This window comes from Furipterus horrens, unplaced genomic scaffold (assembly GCF_987537825.1).
Source record: "Furipterus horrens unplaced genomic scaffold, mFurHor1.1.pri manual_scaffold_1, whole genome shotgun sequence".
NCBI lineage: Eukaryota > Metazoa > Chordata > Mammalia > Chiroptera > Furipteridae > Furipterus > Furipterus horrens.
Window position 1 is genome coordinate 44,490,435 of NW_028327171.1, and position 22,827 is coordinate 44,513,261.

Here is a 22,827-nt window from a genome sequence, read left to right on the forward strand (position 1 = left end):
GCCCCTTACCTGTAAGAATGGCAAATTGTCTGTGAAGTTGTTCAATTATATCCACTGCCAGCAAGGGCCTGATTTCCTGTTGCATAATTTCATCTACACAAATGAAATACAAATTAGGTTAAATCCTTACAAATTACAAAGAGAAAATTAAAAGCAAGGGAAGCTCTACTACTAGGGAAATGTGGGACTTGTCAACATGCAGTTATGAACACATTATTCACCTGAGAGCTGGATTCCTGAGATGTGTGTGTGGATCTGGGCATTAAGTGGTTTGAAGATTACACATGTGAGCACAGGAACACATTTCTAGAGGTTTTCCCCAGGTTTTAGGAGGGGTCAATGCAAGGACTATGTCTTGAAGTTGAAGCTTCAGTAACTTCACAGTAAACCTGCTAGGATGGAATGGTCTCATTACCAAGGGAGATGTATAGGTGTATAGGTGTCTGCTTACTCCCTTGGGTCTGCAGAAGGGTATTTTAAATATAAACAACTTAAGTTACCAGAGTTCATCCCAAGCTGAGTCATAAAATCAATCTCGATTTATGAAGGTTCTTTGATGTTTGTTCCCCTCCCTCCCTCCCTTCCTTCCTTTTGCTTCCCTCTTGTTCACCTCCTCTGGAATACTTCAAGGGGCCTCATCCCACGGCCAAGCATGTTTTAGGAGGCACTTCTTTATTTTGCTATTTAAAGATGCTCCTTACTGAAGAAAAGTTTACAGGGTTCCAAAGCAAGTATTCAAATCTTTCAAGCGCAAATCTACAAATGTCCTCTACCCCTATGATTTGCATTCTATCCACTTGGGGGAAGAGGGTTAGAGAGAGGGCAAGACTAAGTGGAGCCCTTAGGCCTGGCCTGGGAAGAGGAAGCCATTTTCGCACTCCCTCTGCCTGAGGTATTATTATCCTCACCTAACTATTTCCCAGGGAATCTCAAAGAGTGAACTGGTTAGTACTTCTACAACAGTTAAACATCTGGTTAGATTAAGACACAAACCAAGTAGCCTGTACACTAACACTAAACAGGAATCTCCTATTAATTCAGCATGGAGTCAGGGTGATGTTATGATATTCTAATGTCGACCAATCACAGGTTATATTTGAGAAGCTCCTCCTAGAGCCTTGGTTTCTACTTCCCAGCTTTGGTGTGAAGGTTAAAGGAGTTGAGGTACATGGAGATGTACAGTAGGTACTTGGTAAATGTACTTGGTAAATGCTGGTCATGTCCATTGCTCTGAACAGTTCTTTCCCATGTTTGCTTTCTGAAAGTCATGTAAGAGATTGGGCAAGTGCCAGCTTAAACCCCATGACCCTTCCTCAATGAATTCTATTTTTTTTTCTGGAAGAAAGAGTATACACTCAGGCCAGAGCTCCTTCATCCCAATAATCTTTCAGCTCTGAATTCATTAAAAATTCAAGGAACCCCTTCATTATTATTACTTTTGTGGGTGCAATAATAGCATTATTGTTCTATTTTACAAAAAGGGAGAGCCTTCTCTGTTAGACACACAAAGTAAAGTATTTCACAGTAAAATTATATGAAGTCTGAGACCTGCTTAAACATACGTGTACACCAGCACTCTTCTCTGCCAGAAATGTACAGGGAGGGAGGTGAAACCAGATTGACAAAATGTGGATAAGTGTTGAAGCTGATTGATGGGTCCATGGGGGTTCATTATACAGCTCGTTCACATTCAAATACAATTAAAGCATTACGACAACATAAAAAATTTAAGTATAAACAGGAGTTATGTAGCTAAAGAGGTTTTCAGAAAACAACCCCCCAGTGTCATACTTAAAAATAGAGCTGGGTTATTATTTTTTTATACATGAGGGAACACATTTAAGAGACAATGACCCTACGCTGACTAGTGTAGCTCTCTTGGTTGGGCATTGTCTTGCAAAGCAAAGGGTTGGCAGTTCAATTCCCAATCAGAACACATGCCTAGGTTGCAGGTCTGGTCCCAGTTGAGGCAAACGATTGATATTTCCCTAACACATTGATGTTCTTCTCTCTCTTTCCTCCTCCCTTCCCCTCTCTCTAAGAATAATAAATAACATCTTAAAAAAAAAAAAAAAAAAAGACAATGACCCAAGAGAAAACTAAGATCATAAATGCAATTCATTATTATTATACCTCACTATTTGAGGTGTGCTTTAAATTAAACATTTTAAACTAAAGAGGTAAGATGTTAAAGGGAAAACAAAAGTGAGTAAGCCAATCATCCCTTCCCTCATCTCATTTTTATTTATTTTAATTTTTATTAAAAGTTAATATACAATATTATACTCATTTCAGGTATACAAGATAGTTATTCAACATTAATATACCTAATAAAGTGACCACCATGCTAAGTCCATAGCATGCTAAGTCTAGGTAACCACCTGTCATCATTTACAAGGTACATGCAATATTATTGATCCTATTCCCTATGCTGTACATGCCCATCTCATTTTTTTTGTCCCCTCTCCTTTGGCAACTATCAGCTTGTTCTCTGTATCTCTGATTCTGTTTCTGTTTGGTTTGGCTATTCACTTATTTTGGGTATTTTTTAGATTCCACATTCAACTGAGTTCATATGGCTTTGTCTTTTTCTGACTTACTTTGCATAATACCATCCATGTTGCTGCAAATGACAAGGTTTCGCTCTTTTTTGGTGTTAAATAATATTCCATTGTATGTGTATATATGCTACTTCTTTAACCATTCATCTGTTGATGGACATCTAGGTTGCTTCTATATCTTGGGTATCATTAGTAATGCTTCAGTAAACAGAGGTGCTTACTTTTTTTGAATTAGTGTTTTTGTTTTCTTCAGATAAATACCCAGAGTGGAATTGTTGGATCATATGGTACCTCTATTCTTAATTTTTTGAGACATCTCCATCTGTTTCCCATAGTGGCTGCACTAATTTACATTCCCACCAACAGTGCACAGGGTCTCCTTTTCTCCACATCCTAGCCAGCCCTTGTTATTTGTTGATTTATTGATGATAGCAATCTGACAACTGTGAGGTGATATCTCATTGTGGTTTTGATGTGCATTTCTCTGATGATTAGTGATGTTGAACATCTTTTCATTTGTTAGCCATCTGCATGTCCTCTTGGAAGAAATGTCAGTTCAGGGCCTCTGCCCATTTTTTTATTGGATTGATTGTTTTTTTGATGTGGTTATAGGAGTGCTTTATATATTTGGATATTAACCCTTTACTGGCCATATTATTCATGAGTTTATTCTCCCATTCTGTAGGTTGTCTTTTCATTTTGTTGATATTTTCATTTGCTGTGCAAAAACTTTTTACTTTGATATAATCCCATTTGTTTATTTTTTCTTTTGTTCCCCTTGCTTGAGGAGATATATCAAAAAAGATATTGCTAAGATCAATGTCAAAGCTTGCTGCTTATGTTTTCAAGGAGTTTTATGGTTTCAGTTCTAACATTTAAGTCTTCAATTTTTTTAGTTTATCTTTGTATATGGTATAAGAAAATGGTCCAATTTCATTTATTTGCATGTATCCATCCAGTTTTGCCAACAGTACTTATTGAAGAGAATGCCTTTACTCCACTGTAGTATATCCTTGCTACCTTTGTCATATATTACTTGACCATATAGGCAAGAGTTTATTTCTGGGCTCTCTATTCTATTCCATTATCTATATATTTGTTTTTATGCCAGTACCATACTGTTTTGATTATTTTAGCTTTGTAGTAGAGTTTGAAATCTGGGAGCATGATATCTCCCACTTTGTTTTTTTTCTCAAGATTTCTTTAGCTACTCAGGGTCTTTTGTGGCTCAATATAAATTTTAGGATTAAGTTGTTCTGAGAAGAATGCCATTGGTATTCTAATAGGGATTGCGTTGAATCTGCATATTACTTTAGGTAGTAAAGGCATTTTAACAATATTAATCATTCCAATCCATGAGCAAGGTATATCCTTCTATTTATTTGAATTTCATTCAATTTCTTTCTTCAATGTCTTATAGTTTTCAAAGTACAAGTCTTTCACATCTTTGGTTAAATTTATTCCTAGGCATTTTGTACTTTTTGATACAATTGTAATTGGGATTCTCTTCTTGATTTCTTCTTCTGATTGTTTGTTATTGGTGTATATTGATTCTGTACTCCGAAACATTACTGAAGTCATTTGTTAGTCCTAATAGTTTTTGGGTGGCATCTTTAGGGTTTTCTATATTTGGTGTCATGTCATCTGCAAATAATGAGAGTTTTACTTCTTCCTTTCCTGTTTAGATATCTTTTATTTCTTCGTCTTACTTGACAGCTGTGGCTAGAACTTCCAGTACTACATTGAATAAAAGCAGTGATAGTGGGCATCTTTGTCTTGTTCCTAATCTTAAAGGAATGCCTTTCAGCTTTTCACCATTGAATATGATATTAGCTGTGGGTTTTTCATATATGGTCTTTAATAATAAAAGTATATTTATTATTGAGGTATATTTCTTCTATACCTACTTTGTTGAGCGTTTTATCATAAAATGATATTGAATTTCATCAAATGTTTTTCTGCATCTGTTGAGATGATCATATGGTTTTTATCTTTTATTTTGTTAATGTGACATATGATCTATGAATGTTAAATCATCTTTGCATCCCTGGGATGAATCACACTTGGTTATGGTCTATAATCCTTTTAATGTATTGTTGAATCTAGTTTGCTAATATTTTGTTGAAAATTTTTGCATCTATGTTCATCAAGGATATTAGCCTGCAATTTCCTTTTTTTGTGGTGGCCTCTTTATCTGTTTTTAGTATCAGAATAATGCTGCTTTCATAAAATGACTATCTTAAAGTCAAAAAGTGTAAGGTCAAACCGTCATTAGTTGAGGACCAACTGAATAATTATTCAGACTATGTCCACATATAAAGATTTAAGACATAATATCAAGGACATTAAAATCTACATGTGGTGAGATTGCAGCCAGTTTTAAAAAAGAAAGAAAGAAAGAAGAGCCCTGACTGGTATGGCTTAGTGGGTTGAACATTATCCCACAAACCGAAAGGTTTCCAGTTCAATTCCCAGTCAGGGCACATGCCTGGTTTGTGGGCCAGTCCCTGGTTGGGAGCTTACAAGAGGCAACCAACTGATGTTTCTCTGGCACATTGATGTTTCTCTCCCTCTCTTTCTCCCTCCTTTCCCCTCTCTCTAAAGGTAAACAAAATGTTTTTAAAAAGAAAGAAAGAAGAAAGCATGTGGTGTGTTTGTGAATATGCATGCAGGCATATGAAAAAAGAATATGTGAAATAGTTGTGTTACCCCCTTTAGTTCACGTAGAGAAAACGCATGCTCTGATAGCCTTTATTTTTTTATGCTAACAGGACTTTATTGAAGTATAATTTCCATGCAGTACAATACACAAATCTTAAGTGTACAGTTTGAAAATTTTTGACAAATATATACAGCAATGTAACCACCAAACAGATCAAGATATAAACCATTTCCATCACCCCAGAAAGTTTCCTTGTGACCCCTGCCCAGGCCCCACACTTTTGAGAGCTCTACACATCACAACCCCCCCCTCCCATAAATATATGGGTAAAAGACCACATGGGTGCCTCCGTCACTCCTGATCCAGACCTCCTCTCTTAACATCACTGGGGCCCCAGGGAAATACTTCTCCATATCTCAGGGTCTATATCGTCAAGAAAAGGTGACTGTATCCAAATGCTACGACGGTTTGCCAGCTGTGCGACTGCTGGGATCAGGGGCAGACACTGCTTCTGAGTGCTGGGAGGATTTGGGTGGTGAAGATTTGAGCGGTGAGGATTTGAGCAGTGGAAGTGCTTAGGTAAGAGAAAAGACAAATCAATTAATTTATCGAATCTTTCCTTGCATGCGGCATGAATGCTATATAGAATCTTATATAGTGAAAGATCATGTCCAGTACTACCAAGCGTCATTGTTCTTTTTTCCTTTCAATTTGTTACTCAAACATTCAAATTTTGAACTCAAACATAATTACATTTTACTTAAATCACATTTACTTCAGGTCACTGCTCTCAACAAAGCTCAAATTATGTGAAAATCTCAGTTATAACAATATAGTGCTTTTGCTGAGATGAAGGCAGAAATATATTTTATAGATTAATTAATGACCCACTGTGGATTATGAATATCTTTATCGCTCATCCAAACTTACTAACTAATCAACACAACACTCACCTACATGCAGTAATTCAATTTAAGTCATTTGGCTATTTCCTGTTTTTAGTCATATATAAACCAAAGCTATATACAAATTTTAATTTAGTTCTTATGAGGGTATGTTTGTCAAGGTAGGAAGATGGAATATATTTTATTTAACTGCAGAATGTGGGCCTCCATTTTCACTCTTGCCCAGGTTCTGCAAATGCCTGTTTAAAGTTGCTTTGAGCACTAATAAAATACTCCTAGGCATAAGCATTTCTATTTTTGAATAGCTATCCAAGTCTCTTTTCTCTTTTTCTCCCCATGACAGACAAAGTTGATGCATTTCTTTAAAGCTTCTTAATTTCTGTTGACATTTCACACTGTGCCCTGAAGGAGACAAGCACTGCTGAGGTGGAAGTTTCTATGGAGAGTTTCCTTAGCAACAAAAGCTGGGGATGACATCCTCCCGCAGCCCTTCAGAACCACAGGAAAGGTCATGCAAGCTCTGCTGCCTGGGGTATTCTGAATGAAAAGCAAATTCCCCGAAGGAGATTTTAAAATTTTGTGAAATTACCAAATTCTTCCTTGCCGTGAAGCTCTCCTATTTCAGCACCAAATTTCAAAGTGCCCCACCAGCATTTTTATCCACACTCTCCCCAAAACAGTGCTCCTCAAATTATAGTGGATATTCAAATCCCTTGGGTTTTAAAAAGGCAGATTCTGATTCAGCAGGCTTGGGGTGGGGCATTCCTAACAAGCTCTCTGTGGCACTGCTGAGGCAACAGAGGAGGAGTAAGCACACCTTGATTCCAAGGCCTTTGGCTATTCTCGGTCCTTTCCTGTTGCTTGTGAAAATGCAGCTCAAGAGAGAAAAGAAAGGGAGGGGTGTGATTTGGATTGTCCACTAGTCTGATGCTATTATCATTCAATAAAAATAATCATCTACATGTATCCACAGTATTCTTGAAACGGAAGCCTCGATGGCATACCTTTTGGCCCAACATCTGTGCTGTTTCTGGAGTCTGCACCCTGGGAAACAAGCCAGTCCTGGCTTGAGCATCTTGTTTACATCTCCTTCCAGCACACCTCAAGCCCTCCCTCAGTTTGGGCCCTTTAATGCCTATACTTTCTCATGCTTAGTTCATTCCCAGGCCTGTATTCAATCAGGTCTATCAGCTGGAAGCAGTGTCTTGGGCTAGATGATTGAATATGGTCCAACATGAGGAGATGAGAAGACCTGATATTGTTAACAATGAAACAGCACCGGATGCCACTGGTGAAGTTAGACTTCAGTTTTTGAGTTTGGCTAAGAAAGCATTCAGAGCCAAGACCTCAAATACAAGTGAAAGTTTCTTTAGAAAGTCACAGAGGTAGAAGGAGTGAGCCAGCTGGGCTGTGTGGACTCAGGAAATAAGTTATAGAGGCAAAAGTAGGGCCCTTGAAGCTTAGGAGAAAGGGAGCAAAGGTACACACCTTGAGGGAAGAAAGGGGGGAGGGAGGTAGGGCCTTCGTTTTCATGGTTATTACAGGTGAGTGTTTTAGGGGAGGTCTCAGGGGAGGATCTCAATAGAATATTCATCAGCTTTCCAGGTGAGTCCTTTCAGAGTCGTGATCACTATTGATTGGTTGGCACCAGAGTGGGGGGTCATTAGTCATCACGTCTGGTCCTGATGTCAGTCATGGTGTTGCTTCCTCTGGTTTTGCTGCTTTTCTGGGCCTGAAGCTGAAACTCAACTGAGGCCTAGAATCATCTCCAGTTTGATCAACACTCTTACTCTGTGGTCAGCACACGGAGGCTCTGTTCCTAAGGCTGCTTGATCTGAATCAGAACCACATTGTCCTGAGGGCTTAATGCTGAAGGGAGTGGTCATGCAAGGGCTTGTGTGGGAGTCAGATGAGGCTCTTCTCCAGCCCCCTTGTTCCTCTGCTAAGAGGATCTAAACTGCATGCTAGGTGGAACTGTCATCCTGGGGGGCAAGACCCACCCTACAATACTTGTTTTGCCAGTTGCTAGGCACCTTCTGTACCTGGCCTATTGTTCCTACTTGGCTCATGTCTGTCTAACTGCCAACTATATCAATACGACAATGATCACTGAACATGGCATTCTTCCATGAGTTTCACTTCTTTCCAAAGCACCTTAGAGAAAAAAAAAAAAAACTTAACATAAATGAATAAAAATGGTAGGATTTTAGACATTTTAGCCATATAATGGATAATCAATTTTATTTATTTTTTGAAGATTTATTTTTAGAGAGAGGGGAAGTGAGGGAGAAAGAGGAAAGAAACATTGATGTGCCAGAAGAACATCAATTGGTTGCTTCTTGAAACACCTGCAGCTGGGAACCTGGCCCACAACCCAGGCATGAGCCCTGACTGGGAATCAAACTGGTGGCATTTTGGTTTGCGGGACACCACCCAACCCACTAAGTCACATACTGGGCTAATCAATTTTATTTTTGTTTAAGAAAAAGCCCTGGAGTCTCTGATCTAACATTCCGTCCTTCCTCTCTCACTAATTCATTCATTCGGGTACTACGAAAGCAGAATGAAAATAACTACTTCAACCCAGCTCTTCCACTGACCAGCCCCTCCACCTTCAGGTTCTCCCTCTGTGAAATGGAAATAGATAATAATTAATAATATCTCTTAAGAGAGCTATTGTGAGTATTAACACACCATTTGTTGAGCACCTACTACCTACTGGGTGCTGTGCTATGAGCTTTACATACATTATCTAATTTAATTTAAAATAACACGTGGAAGCAGTTTGAATATAATAGATTCAATTCAAATAGAAGCCAGTTAAATTTATCATTCAGTTCTTTGAGCCATGATCCTAAGGATACAATACATTTTTCTCAAACACCCATGTTATTGCCATGCATTGGTGGTTTGCTTTGAAATTCTGCTTATAAATTCCCCACTGATGTCGTATCATCTCTTTCTCTTCCACTTTGAAGTAACTTTGAAAGAACTTGTTATGAGTGTGGAAAGACTCAGGAGCAGAACAAAGATTAGAATTAGACCAAAATATAAATTGGTATGTAGGATATGATAAAAGTGAATTTCAAGTGTACTGTGTGGTTGTGGCATTCAAAATGGCTGAGAGTAGAGCCAGGAATCTGCATCAAATTCTGCGTTAAGCCTAAACATTCCTCCACGAAAATTATGTGGATGATTCAGAAGACTTTGGGGAAGAATGCAATGAATACAGCACAAATCCTTCAAAAATGGTCGAGAATCTATTGAAAGTGATCCACATTCTGGACAGCCTGCAGCAAACAGAACTCCTGAGCGTGTAGAACATGTATGGACTGGAATCAAGAAAGACTGGCGACGGACAGTGTGAGAACTAGAAGTTGCCCTGGGGACTCCAAAAACTACTGTGTCCAAGATTTTTATTCAGGATCTTGGCATGAAATGTGTCATGGCAAAATTTGTTCCACAGCTTTGGCTACCAGAGCAGAGGAACATCATGCTGTAGTTGCTAATGACTTGATTCCAACAAAGGATTTGGCAGAGTGTTTTGAACAGTGGAAGAGATGCTGGGAGAACTGTGTTAGGTCCCAAAGTGACCCACTTTGAAGGGGATTGAGGCATCATTGTCCTGTGTATAATGTTTTTTGTATCTTATATCTTTTTTTAGTAAATCTCTCTGTTCTTTTTAATATGCTTTATTGATTACACTGTTACAGTTGTCCCAATTTCTTTTCCCTTTGTCCACTCCACCCAGTGACATCCCTCGCTCCAGTTGTCCATCGCCCCTTAGTCCATGCCCATTGATTGTGCATATAGTTCTTCTCAACATCTTCCTGTCTACTCCACCCCCTCCTACTATGCTTCTTAATTCCTGTACCATCTCCCTCCCTTTCCCCCTCCCCACTGATCTCCCCTCAAAATATTCCCCATACCTATAATTCTTTTCCCACTCTCGTTGCCTACTTAGTTTGCCTTTGTTTTGGTTCCCTAGCTTCTGTTGTTGGTTGTTGTGATGCAGTTTTCATTTTAATGTTCATAGTTTTGATCCTTTCTCCTAAATAAGTCCCTTTACCATCTCATATAACAGTGGTTTGGATCTGATGAACTCCTTCAGTTTTACTTTGTCTGGAAGCACTTTCTCTGCCCTTCTATTCTGAATGACAGCTTCGCTGGATAGAGTAATCGTGGTTGTAGGTTTTTGCTTTTCATTACTTTGAATATTTCTTGCCAGTCCCCTCTTGCCTGCAGAGTTTCTTTTGAGAAATCAGCTGACAGTCTTATTGGGATGCCTTTATATGTAATTCTCTTCTTCTCTCTTGCTGCTTTTAAGATTCTCTTTTTATCCTTAATTTTTGACATTTTGATTATAATGTGTCTTGGTGTGGTTCTCCCTGGGTCCAGTTGTTTTGGAACTCCCGTGCTTCCTGGACCTGTAAGTCTATTTCCTTCCCCAAGTTAGGGAAGTTCTGCTTCATTATTTTTTCACATAATTTTTCAATTTCTAATTCTTCTTCTTCACCTTCTGGCAAGCCTATGATTCGAATGTTGGCCTGCTTATAGCTGTCCGATAAGTTTCTGAGCCTCACCTCATTTTCCTCACTTTTTGTTTCCTCTTTCTGCACTGGTTGACTGTTTGTTCCTTCCCTATGTTCCGATTTGTTGATTTGGTCCCTGGTTTTCTTTCCCTCACCACTTGTTTCGTATATGTTTTTGTTCATTTCAGCAGGACTAGCCTTCATTCCTTCCCTGTCTTGTTTAAGATCTGCTGTTAGGTCTGTAAGTGCTTTTATAAGCAAAGCTCTGAACTGTGCCTCAGAAAGATTTTCTATCTGCTGCTTTGTTAGATTAGAAATTTGTTGTCTGGTCAGCTGCATCACTGGGATCTCTATCATGATCTGTGCCATCCTGATCGTTTTGTGTTTACCCTTGCTTCCTGGGCAGGGCTGTCACACCTCTTACACTATATGGGGGGGAGCCCTGTGCACTCGTCACAACGGGGTGTTTTCTGTGGGGGCGGGGGTCCAAGATGGGTTCCTGCCATTCACTCCACTGAGAGACCGGGAGCCTCCTCCTCCGTCCCCACCTCCACTGGGCCTCACAGTCCGAGGCAATGGGGGTCTGCCTTCCCTGGCTTTGGAATCACAAGCTGATGGGTCTGGTCTGCAGCCGGGGGTGCTCCTCAGGCGTGTCTCGCCTCCCCTTAAATACGGGTGTCTGTGATTACCGCTGTCCTGCCACTGTCACTGCTGCTGCCGTGGACAGCACAGCTTGACCTCTCCTCCCCGGCTTTGTCCCTCCTACCTGTCCAGATGAGCACCATTCTTTATAACTTCATATGTTGGACTTCCATTTATTTTCTGGAACTTCTGGTTATTGCTGGTTTTGCGGTAGTTGTATTCCTTCTTAGTTGTGGAGGGAGACAGGGTGTATCAGTCTTGGCCAGAAGTCTCCTGTTTGTTTGTTTCCGTGTCCCAGGAACAGCTGTCGCTCCTACTACGTTGTAAGGGGGTGCAGCCTTAGGGATTCATCAGTAACGGGCAACCTATTTCACCACGCTGTGGCGCTGTATGTGGGGGAGGGATCCAGGAAGGAACAATGCCACTTGCCCAGCACTCACCCCTTTTCCAGGCACTTCTCCCACTTCTGCACCGGACTGGTACCCCTCTAGCTGCTGCCCTGGCTGTCGTTCCCAGAGTGGGTGGGTCTGCAGATGTTCTAGGTCCGTGGGGTCCCTTTAAGCAAGCAGACTCTGCTGAGAGACCGGCAGTTTCTGCCTCCACCCCAACCCCCACCGGTTTGCACAGTCAAAAGCAATGAGGCTTGATTTTCCCCGGAGCTGGGATAGTGAGCTGCTCTGGTGAGGAGCTGGGAATGCTCCCCAGGTGTCCCTCCTGACTTTTTAAAACATGTAACTGCACTTTCCGCCAGTCTGCTGCTGTTGCCACTGTTGCCCCCACCGCGACGTGTCCTCTCTGCCTGGGTTCCGCCCTTCCTACCTGTCTGGATGAATATTTCTTCTTTATATCCTTGTTTGCTGGACTTCCATGCACTTTGATTTTTCTGGAACTTCTGGTTGTTTCTAGTTTTGAGGTAGTTGTATTCCTTCTTAGTTGTGGAGGGAGATGCAGCAAGTCTGTCTATGTCTCCATCTTGGCCAGAAGTCCTCTATATTTCATAGTATGTGGCTGGATACCTTCTGGACAGGCCACATATGTGCATATAGAGGGACTTAACTAAATTTTTGCAATGAGCAACTGAGGCAGAGTCTAGCTGTCCACCCAAAACTCACAGTTCCTCTTCTATACAGTGGAATCATCACTAGACGGAGATGCCTAGTCAGGACTCAATCTCCACTCACATACACACCCACCCCCTATCTCCAGTTACGGCCTTGTGACTAGTGAATGCCAGTGGAAGATAAATAAAAATGATGCATTACTTTTGAGCTGGGGTATTTAAGAGTTTGGTGTGTCTTCAGCACTGTTTCTCTTCCCTCCTGCAAGCTGCAAGGTGATCATTCTGAGGCTAGGGAATGGCAGACCCACAAAATAAAAGTAGGGAAGGTCCCTGAGACACTAAGGGAAATGGCCCTCTGACCATGGGACAGTGTATTAGGGTACGTTAATCCATTGAAATTTAGGGTTTGTTGCAGCAGCTGGCATTACCCTAACTTAAAGGCATGTGTTCTTTTTATAATAATGCTTTAAATATATTTTATTCTTTAAAAATACATAAAAAGGGGCGATAGTCAGTGGAAAAACAGACCTCCAACTGCTGACTGTCCCTGACCTCCAATGATTAAGTAAAATATGGGTGTGGGTTAACACACATCTCAATTAGAGTGTCATCTCTTGAGTGCTGTTCCCCTTAATCCCAAGAAATCGGTTTATGCTAAGAAGTCAACAAACAGCACCCCATAAATATAAGATTGCAGTAACGTCAGAGAGACCATTTACACACATAAAACTTGCATAAAGACATTCAGACTTTGCCCTGACTGGTGTAACTCAGTTGGCTGGGCACTATCCTGCAGAGCAAAAGGTCACCAATTCAATACCCAGTCAGGGCACATGCCTAGGCTATATGTTAGGTCCTGGTTGAAGCATGTGTGAGAGGCAATCAACTGATGTTTCTCTCTCACATTGATGTTTCTCTCTCTCTCTTTCTCCCTCTCTTCTCCCCTTTCTAAAAACAAATAAATAAAATCATTTTAAAAAAGATACTCAGACTTTCATTTTTGTCTTGAGTTACAGAATAAAATGATTAACAGCCAAAGCACGTAGGTGAACCTTTCATAACTTTTAAAGTGGGGAAAAAAAGAAAGGCAAGAATAGTATATCTAATACCGTGAGTTAGAATTCAGAAATCCTTCACGTTCTTCTTTCAAATTACTTCCTCTCCTTACTATGAACAAAGCTGTAAAGCTCTTATAACTTAACTTTAGAAATATTAGGGTAATAATTTACACCTGAAGTCAAGCCCTGTAAGGAGCTGTGTGCCTGCACAGGTGAGCACCTATGTGATTTAAGTATGAAAAGCAAAATCTGATTAACAAGTTGTTCTTTCTTAAGTAGCAAATATTATACATAGTAGTCCTTGCCTTTGAATATAGTATAAACATGAATTATGTCTCAATCAGAAAGTTTATGGCAACAATGATGAATTATTTAAAAAACACATCTCTCCATCCAGTAATTCTCTTCTCTTGAAGAAACAGGTTCTAAGTATAAATAAAGAATAATGAGAAGGATGAAGACATTTGCTTTAATCACCTTTCCTAGCCTGTGATCCAAGCAGGGGAAATGTGAGAATACATAATAAGCCCATCCATAAAAGAAGTAGTCTTAGAGCACTGGTTTTCAAACACATGTAAGGCAGACTTGGCAATGCTGTTTCTTCTCACTCAGCCCACTGGAGGGAAGTGTTTTCCTTTTTCCTATTCTTAAACCCCCCCAGTCTCTTATTAGCTCATATGTCTAACATGCAGCCTTAGTATTTCAGACTTAACACTTCTCTTCAGAGTTGACATTTTTCTTCAGGGACGTGTATTTCATAATCTGAATTCTTATTTTCATTTTACAATAGCAATATATGTTGGCTTTTCTTATCATAAAAATACAACAAAAATAAGAAAAGTAAAACTCTGTACCATTCCTTCCTCCAAAATTACCTATATCATTGGCATAAAATAGTAGATAGATAGATAGATATGCTTTAAAAATCAGTTCAGACTTATACATTCCATCTTACAGCCTGATTTTTTTTTCCAGAATATTTGGACATCTCTTTTTATTATACATTTTTTCAATAAATGACCCTCTACAATGTTAATACCCTTTTTTTAAAAAGTAATGCTTTTTTTTTTTTTTCTTAAGTCCTTTATAAACTCCTTAGGAAACTGGAGGCAGCATTGAAAAGTAAGTTTTTTAATGTAAAATTTTTTAGTTAAACCATTATTCTATTGAGAATAAGGCTGAGTAACAAAACTCACATAAAAGAAAGGCATTATTGCTCTCACAATACCTTTTTCTGCCATACATTCTAGCCTGATGCAGCTTCCTAGGAAACGGTGGTAAGCCCTCATCTCTGCTTCTGTTATCCGCACTGAGGAGTAAGGTATGTGTCTGGGGTCTTGCTGCCCACACCTCTCACACCAGGTAGCCCTGGGACTGATTCCAGGTGACAGTGCCAGCCTCACTCTCCGCTCCTCTCTCAGCACTGCATTCCCATACGTGTGTTTAATCCTCTGTCCTGGCTAATCTTTCTGACATTCACTCAAGGTCATTTCACTGCTGAGAGCTGATCTTTTGGATTAGTGAGTGCTCACAGGATTATAGGCCCAACAGATTACCAGCTTTCTGCACTGGGAAATAAAAAGAAAACTGGGGGATGAAGATGTTGGGGTAGACAGGGAAATCCTAGAGTCCATGAGAATCAATTTTTTTTTTTTTAGAGGAATCACATCATGAGGCATACATCAGGCTTCTGGATATTTAAAATAAAATAATAGGGATAAATTTTTTATAGAATGCTCTTAAGAAAGTTTATTCCAGGCCATAATTCTCCCCTTTCTCTTCTAACATCTCCAGGCTGCCAAGGAATACAATCCAGAGATTTAACAATGCAGCCAACAGAAGTCACTATCTAGGCACATCAATAAGTTGCACTATGGTTTAGCACAGCAATGGTAAAGTTTCATATCCTAAAATGGGATGTGGAGTATCTCCTGAATTATTTCTGAAGATCAGATGCAAGTACATTATCGTGACTGTAGTGATGGAAGTTCTTTAATCTGACCACAACCCCACTTACTACCTCTTAGGGAAAAGTGAGTTCACCTCTCAGAACTGTGCCGTGCAGAGTGTGGCATCTCAGAGAGAGGCCACTTTTTCACAATGCATTTTATTTTGGTTCTTCATGCTAAATGGTTTTGCTTATTAATGTTGTGCTCTAATATTTAAAGAAAGAGCACAATGTGAAATATCTGATAAGTAATAAATAAATTTATATGCACACTTCTAATTTTTATTTGTATGATTCAAGCTAAAATTTTAGAGTAAGGCTTTCAGCCAAAGAGAAATTGGAAGACATTTTTTATTTAAAAAAGAGAAAAATTTAGAAAGAGGGTAAAATTTACATACGTTGAAATACTCACAATCTGAAGTGAAATTCACTTTAATGAATTTTGACGAATGGATACATCCATGTAACTCATACCCCTGTCAGGATATAGGACATTCCCATCTATAGAAAAGAAAGTACCTTCCCAGTTCACACTTGCTCCTAACCCCCAAGTAACTGACCACCGTTGTATTTTTTTTCAATAGAGACTAGTTTTGCGTGTTCAAAAAGTAATCTTGCAGTATGTGTTATTTTTTGTCTAGCTTCTTTCGCTCAGGCTAATGCTTTTGAGATTCATCTCTGTTGTATTAGTAGTTCATTCATTTTTATTGCTGAGTTGGACCCTGTCATAGCGATGGTAAGTAAGGTCTGTCCATTCTCCTGCTCGTAGACAATTTGAGCTGTTATGAAAAATTTTACTGCGAACATTCATGTAAAGGTCTTTGTGTGGTCATAGTTCACATTTCTCTTGGATAAATACCTAGGAGTGGTATTGCTAAGTCAGGCAGAGGTGTATATTTGACTTGTAAGAAACTGCTGAACCTTTTCCCAAATAGACTATACCAGAAGGCTTTTTAAGATGACAGAGTTCTCTGTTTACTAATTCTCAGAGTCAGTTCTTTGTTAGTGTTAACTGCATGTAAAGCACTTTAAGGAAATACTTAATTTAAGGTGAAGAAATTTAATATAAGGCTCTAAAACTTAGGAAAGCTCTTTTTTCTCCCACCATTAGATATTGTGAATATATTGACTGACTAAATGCGAAGTCTGAAAGTCTCCTAACACAGGGCAGCACATATAGCAGCTTTCATACAACGGTTTGTTACATATTGCCAAATTTCCCTCCAAAATGGTTGTACCAATTTGCATTCTCACCAGCAATATCGAAAGTATCTGATTCTTTTTTTTAATTATTTGTTTGTTTGTTTGTTTGTTTTTAGAGAGAGGGGAAAGGAGAAAGAGAGGGAGAGAAACATCACTGTGTGGTTGCCTCTCACTCGCGCCCCCAATTGGAGACCTGATGTGCAACCCAGTCATGTGCCCTGACTGGGAATCAAACCAGCGACACTTGGCTCACAGGCCGACACTCAATCCACTGAGCCACAGCAGCCAGGGAAAGTACCTGATTCTTACTACACATTAATTTATTTACCCTTTCATTCAGATGTGAATAGATGGGAATGCTTGGCTGGCATCACAGCACCTCCTAACATGAGCTGATTTTGCTGACCATGTAAACACACATTGGCAGAGTATGTGCAATTGCACACACCCAAAGATGACCATAATTTTATCTTTTTGTATCTTACAGAGCTCTAGGGAGACTCAGACTGTAAAATCTTGGAAACTATTACATTTGATTGTCTCTATTAATGAACAAACTGTACAGCTCTCATAAATCCAATATTCCACGCACTGCCCTTTATCATTTGACCAAGATCAAATATTCAGTAAAGGACTGCATTTTCTTTATGTTTGACAATGAATTCTGAAATAACTGGGTTCTAGGTAGGGTAACTCTGCTTACAAAAGAGCTAATGACTTCAGTAGTAATGGCAATGGGAGATGACTGTTTCTTCCATCGCCCACTTAGCCAAGAAAATACCATTATAGGTATAAAGGCAGCAGGGGGCAGGGGAGCTTTCTTAGCACTGCTAGATTTGCTCCTATTTTTTTAAAAAGTTACATGTGTTTTCCACCTGTATAGCAGAATGAACTGAAGCTATCACCTGCCCCTACCTATCAAGGGCAAAATGGAGAATAAGAAGTAATCTGCAAGCTCAAGAAGGACTGAACTTATCCACAGCACAAGAGTGTCAGGGTTATATAAAGGTGGGATTTTTATTTTTTTTCTTTTATAGACTAGACTTTGTTTTCTTTGAAAAAATATAAACACTGGAATGACCAGGTGTATTTGCTGAGGACACTAAACTGACTTTTTCCCAGAGCTGACCTGAAGCTCAAGAGAGTAACAGGATCCTGTTGGGGGTGGAGCTGTGAGGACCACCACACTCCCCACCAGTTGGCCACTGGGCTGTAAGAATAGACCCACTCAACTCCTGATCTCCCCCTTCACAGGGGAGCAGGGGCACCTCATTCTCTTTGGGTCATAGAGGAGAGGCTGGCCACATCCAATTACAAACACACCAAGGGACCACTAGAAAAAGCATGCTAAACAGACAAAGGACAGGACAACTTTGACTTTTAAATTCACATTCTTCTGCACTATTTACAATTTTTGCAAACAGCTTGGATTACTTTCATTACTAAACTAAAATGTGCTAATAAATAGTTTTTGAAATTATTTTATCTGGGTTATTCATTCCATATACATAGCTCCAACATGCCCCTCACTAGTATTTTGAGAATATTGCCTGCCCTTTATGAACATTATTGACCACTATGGCAGTGTTGATGGTTGTTGAAACTGACTGATGAGTAAGGTATGTAAGATTATTCTATTTTTGTAATGTCTTAAAATTTTCATAATTAAAAGGTACCCTCAAAGGTTAGTGTAAACTGAGGGAGATACACAAATAAGACTTTTCCTGTTGCCTTCAATGCACACAGATGTACATGCAGTGTAGAATCCCTGAGCAATGTAAAATAACTTGAGCATTATGATTGGGTTTTTTTTAATCCTCACTTGGGGATATGTTTATTGACTTTAGAGAATGAGGGAATGAGAGACAGAGAGAAACACTGATCAATTGCCTCCTGCACACACCCTGACCAAACCCACAACCTAGGTATGTGTCCTAATCAAAGATGGAACCTGCAACCTTTTTTGGTGTACATGAGGATGCTCCAACCAATAGAGCCACCTGGCCAGAAACGGTACTTTTTCAAATTATTTAAGCTAATATTAAAATGTGGCTTTTAAAACAGAGGGTTTAAGCAGAAACAAGTATAAAACCTTCCATGTAATATAAACCCAAGGCTAAACAAATAATTCTTTTTAATAATACTTCTTATATATTTAGCATTGTTTTGAAATTTCTAACACAAAAACAGAAGTCGAAATAAAAGATGTAACTACAGGAAACAGAGAGCCAAAGGGAGTTATCATTATTCATAGATGACAAAATTATCAGTTATATTTACTGGGTACCTATGTGTTTAAAAAAATGAAAATCAACTGAAAAACTATTTAACTTAATATTTCCATAAAATGGCAGGTTACAAAGTATATGTCCCCAAACCAATACCTTATACTATAGCAATAACTAATAAAAAGATACAGTAAAAAAAGTTTACATTCACAACATCAGAAAACAGAGATGCTGAGGAATAACATTAACAAGAAATGTGTGAGACCTATATGAAAAGAACAAAAAATTTCATTGAGAAATATAAAATATTTTAATGAGATATATTTCTTGAAAAAAAAAATTTTTAATCTGAAAATGTCAGTTTTTCCCAGATTAAGTTATAGTCATAATACAATTCTATTCAAAATCATAATAAGTGTGTGGGGACAAGGGGATTAACTGAATAATTATAAAGCTTATTTGAAAGAATTAAATATGCTAGAAGAGTTAAGAAAATGTTTTTTTTTTAAATGATGGATGGAAAAAAGAGAATCTCTCCTCACAGACATTTAAAGATACTATGTAACAATAATAATCCAAACTATTTGGAACTAATATAAAAATAAAAGAATAAACAGAAAGACCCAGAAACAGTCTATAAATTCTAAAATAACCTAATATGTAAAGAAGGAGTCATCACCAATTAATGAAGCATTTAATAAATGCTACTGAGAAAATTTAGAGTCTTACTTCATATCATACACAAAAACAGTTTACAGAGGTTTAAATTCAGATTTAAAAAAAATAAACCATTAAAAATACTAGACTAAACCTAAAGATTATTTACTACTTTATTTGAGGAAGGATATAAAAGCAATAGATGAAATCACAAAATAATAAATCTATAAATTTCACTGCATAAAAATTTTAAATGTTTATAATAAAAGTCATCAAAAGCAAAATTATAAAATAAACAGTAAACTGTAAACTTTTAAAAATCTACTAGAAACCTAACAAAGCTTAATATACCTAGCATAGCAAAAGAGTAACACAAAAATATCTTAATGCCAAAACACACATGAACAAATCACAGAGCAAAACTTCAAATAGCAAATAAACTTATTAAAAGTTATTCTAGTCACTAGTAATTTTTAAAATTCAGTTAAAATGAAAACTATACTAAACTTACTTATCAAACCAGCAAAAATTCAAATAATATCACCAAAGAGAGCAAACATACTCTTAGTGCCATGCAGTAACATGAATTACTTCAAAACATGTTTCCCTCTTCATAACACCCTTCCCCTCTCTCTAAAAATAAGTAAATAAATCTTTTTTAAAAAATTATACCCACTGTAATATTGGGTTATTCATTTTTATTTATTGTTAAGAGTTCTTTATATATTCTGAATACAAGTCCTTTGTCAGATACAAGGGGGGGAACCCAAAATACCTGGAATTATCTTCTGGAGGGCGGGCCCCTTGTAGTACAGGCTTCCCCTGCTAGGTGAGTGTTCTAGGAACCCATCTGTATCAGTGTACCAGCCGGCATTGTCATGAGAGGCTGCGATTAGCTTCAGTGAATTTTTTTTTAAGACTCTTTCAACATGTTTGCTCATTTCATTGTGGTTGACTTACAAGCACACCTACCTGCCATACCCTGCAGAGTGTTCAGAGTTTTTGACCAAAAATGGCATGACCCTTGGGCCCCACCCTTCCTATTCACACACTCTCTCCCCAAGCAACTTTTGTTTTGCTTCCCCAGATGAAAAAAGTCCTCAAAGGGAAATGTTTTGCTGATGTGGAAAAGCTGAAACAAAAAATGGCAGAACTACTAAAAGACATCAAAATTGACAAGTTCAAAAACTGTTTGAGCAGTGGGAAAAAAGTCTCAATAGGTGTATTGCATCCAATGAAGAGTACTTTGATGGTGACTAAAGTTTAAACATGTAAGAATAAATACACAATTTTTTATAAATTGTGTTTTGGAGTTCCCCCCTCATAGGTGATTCCCAATTTTTTTTGCCCTCAGTTCATGAATTGTCTTTTCATTCTCTTAACAGTGTCTTCTGTGTACTTTTGCTGAAGTCTGATTAACAAATTTTTCTTTTATGAATCATTCTTTTGGTGTTGACCTAAGAAACTTTTGTCCAACGAAGGTCATAAAGATTTTCTTCTACATTTTCTAAAAGATTTCTAATTCAGTTTTACATTTAGGTCCATGATCCATTCTGAGTTAATTTTCGTATATGGGGTAGGGCATAGGTCAAGGTATATATATTTTTTTGTACACAGATGTCTAATTTTTCAAGCACCTTTTGTTGAAATTTCATTTGAACTTTTTCCCAGTGAACTATCTTCACACCTTTGTCAAAAATCAATTAACCATATTTGTTTGGGACTATTTCTGGATTCCCTATTCTGTTCCACTGATTTATATATGTCCTTTCCTCAATACCACACTGTCTTGATTATTTTGCTTTATAGTAACTCTTGAAATTAGATAGTGTGAGTCCTTCAACTTTCTTCCTTTTTTAAAAAAAATTAGCTGTTATAATTCTTTTTGCCAATTATAATACCTTTTAGCTATTTCTAAATCTTAGGATCAGCTGGTTGATTACTATAAAAAACTTGATAGACTTTTTTTTTTTTTTTGGTAGGAATTTTTAGGGTTTTGTTTGTTTGTTTGTTTTAGGTATATTTTATTGATTATATTGTCACAATATTTCCATTTCTTTTTCCCTTTGCTCCCCTCCGCCCAGCACCCCCCTCCCCCAGCAATCACCCCCCACCCTTGATAGACTTTTGACTGTGTTTAATTATAGATCAATTTGGGGGAAACTGATCTTAATATTGATTTTTCCAAACCTCAAACACATCCCATGTATTATTTTTATAAGAAGAGTTTTTAAAGCCCTTATGAACTACCACATAATGCTCATTCTACTCTCATTTCTTTAGCTTTTTTTTTTTTTTTTTTTTTTAAGATTACAACATAAAGCCATTGAAATTTATGAACACAATTTTTCTCATTAAAATCTGGGTTAGTTTTCCCACAGGATTGAGGGAGAAAATGCTCACACCACCTCTGAAGGGTAAACCAGATTTGAGTAATGGAATTTTCCTTCTCATCTCTGTGCCATATGTCAAGGTTTAAAATCCCATTTCACAGCCTGAGGGATTTTTCCTCCCTTGTGAGCAAAGCTTCTTTTGGTTGCTGCGGGGATAAATACTGCAATGAGAACAAAAGGGAAGGGAAAGCAGAAGGATGCTGTGGGGGAGTTCAGGAAGCCCATCTTTCTAGTCTTGGTCCTGTGCCAGATCTTCCTCACCAGTAGGGGAAAATAAAAGAGGAAAGAAAGGGAGCCACTGGGGAAGGAAGGAGTCAGTGAAATGGTAAAGATGAGAGCCTGTGAACCCCCCAGAAGCTGATTTAGCCAGAAGACACTTTGAGAATAATGATGCCTCCAGCTCCATTTCAAAGCGTCTGTGTTGCCAGACAGTAAACATCTGCTCTCCCAACTTCAGAAAATTCTCCTATACCCCACCCACCAATCTTCTGTATGTATGAGTTTTGAGATACTGGGGAAAAGAACTGAATTTCATAACTAAGTCATCCCAATGCAAAAGCAAGGCAGTCCATGTAGAAACCAGAAAAGCAGAGGCCCAATGAAATGAGGGAGGAACTGGGGACTGATGAACTGATGGCTGACTCTGCCTAAATTTTTTTTATGTTTGTTTAATATCAACTTCCCCCACTATACTGTCAGCTCTAGGGGGACATTTATTCATCCTCCAATCCCCCAGCATACCCGAGGAGCCAGCAGGGTGCTGGGGCTGCAGCAATGGAGGAAGAGGCCAGGACCTGACCTCTCACAGGACTTTGGCCACAGGCAGGGGTCATGGCTGCTCCTTCACACCCTGTCCCCACCCCCACCCCCACCCCACCCTCAGTCAAGACCTGGATACCTGGCCATATCAAGACCTGGAGGCCCTCAGTAAATATGCCTAGTGTAAATAAGGAGAAACAGGCAGAAGGAACTCTTTCC

General features: G+C 38.6%; 1 protein-coding gene across 1 annotated transcript in view; it reads right to left on the reverse strand.

Annotated features, from left to right (window-relative positions):
* Positions 1-22,827, reverse strand: part of MCF2L2 (MCF.2 cell line derived transforming sequence-like 2) — a 220,004-nt gene that overhangs the window by 184,930 nt on the left and 12,247 nt on the right. The window contains exon 2 of the mRNA XM_090286049.1: positions 10-93. Within this exon, the coding sequence (XP_090142175.1) occupies positions 10-93 (84 nt within the window). The remainder of the gene's footprint in view (positions 1-9; positions 94-22,827) is intronic.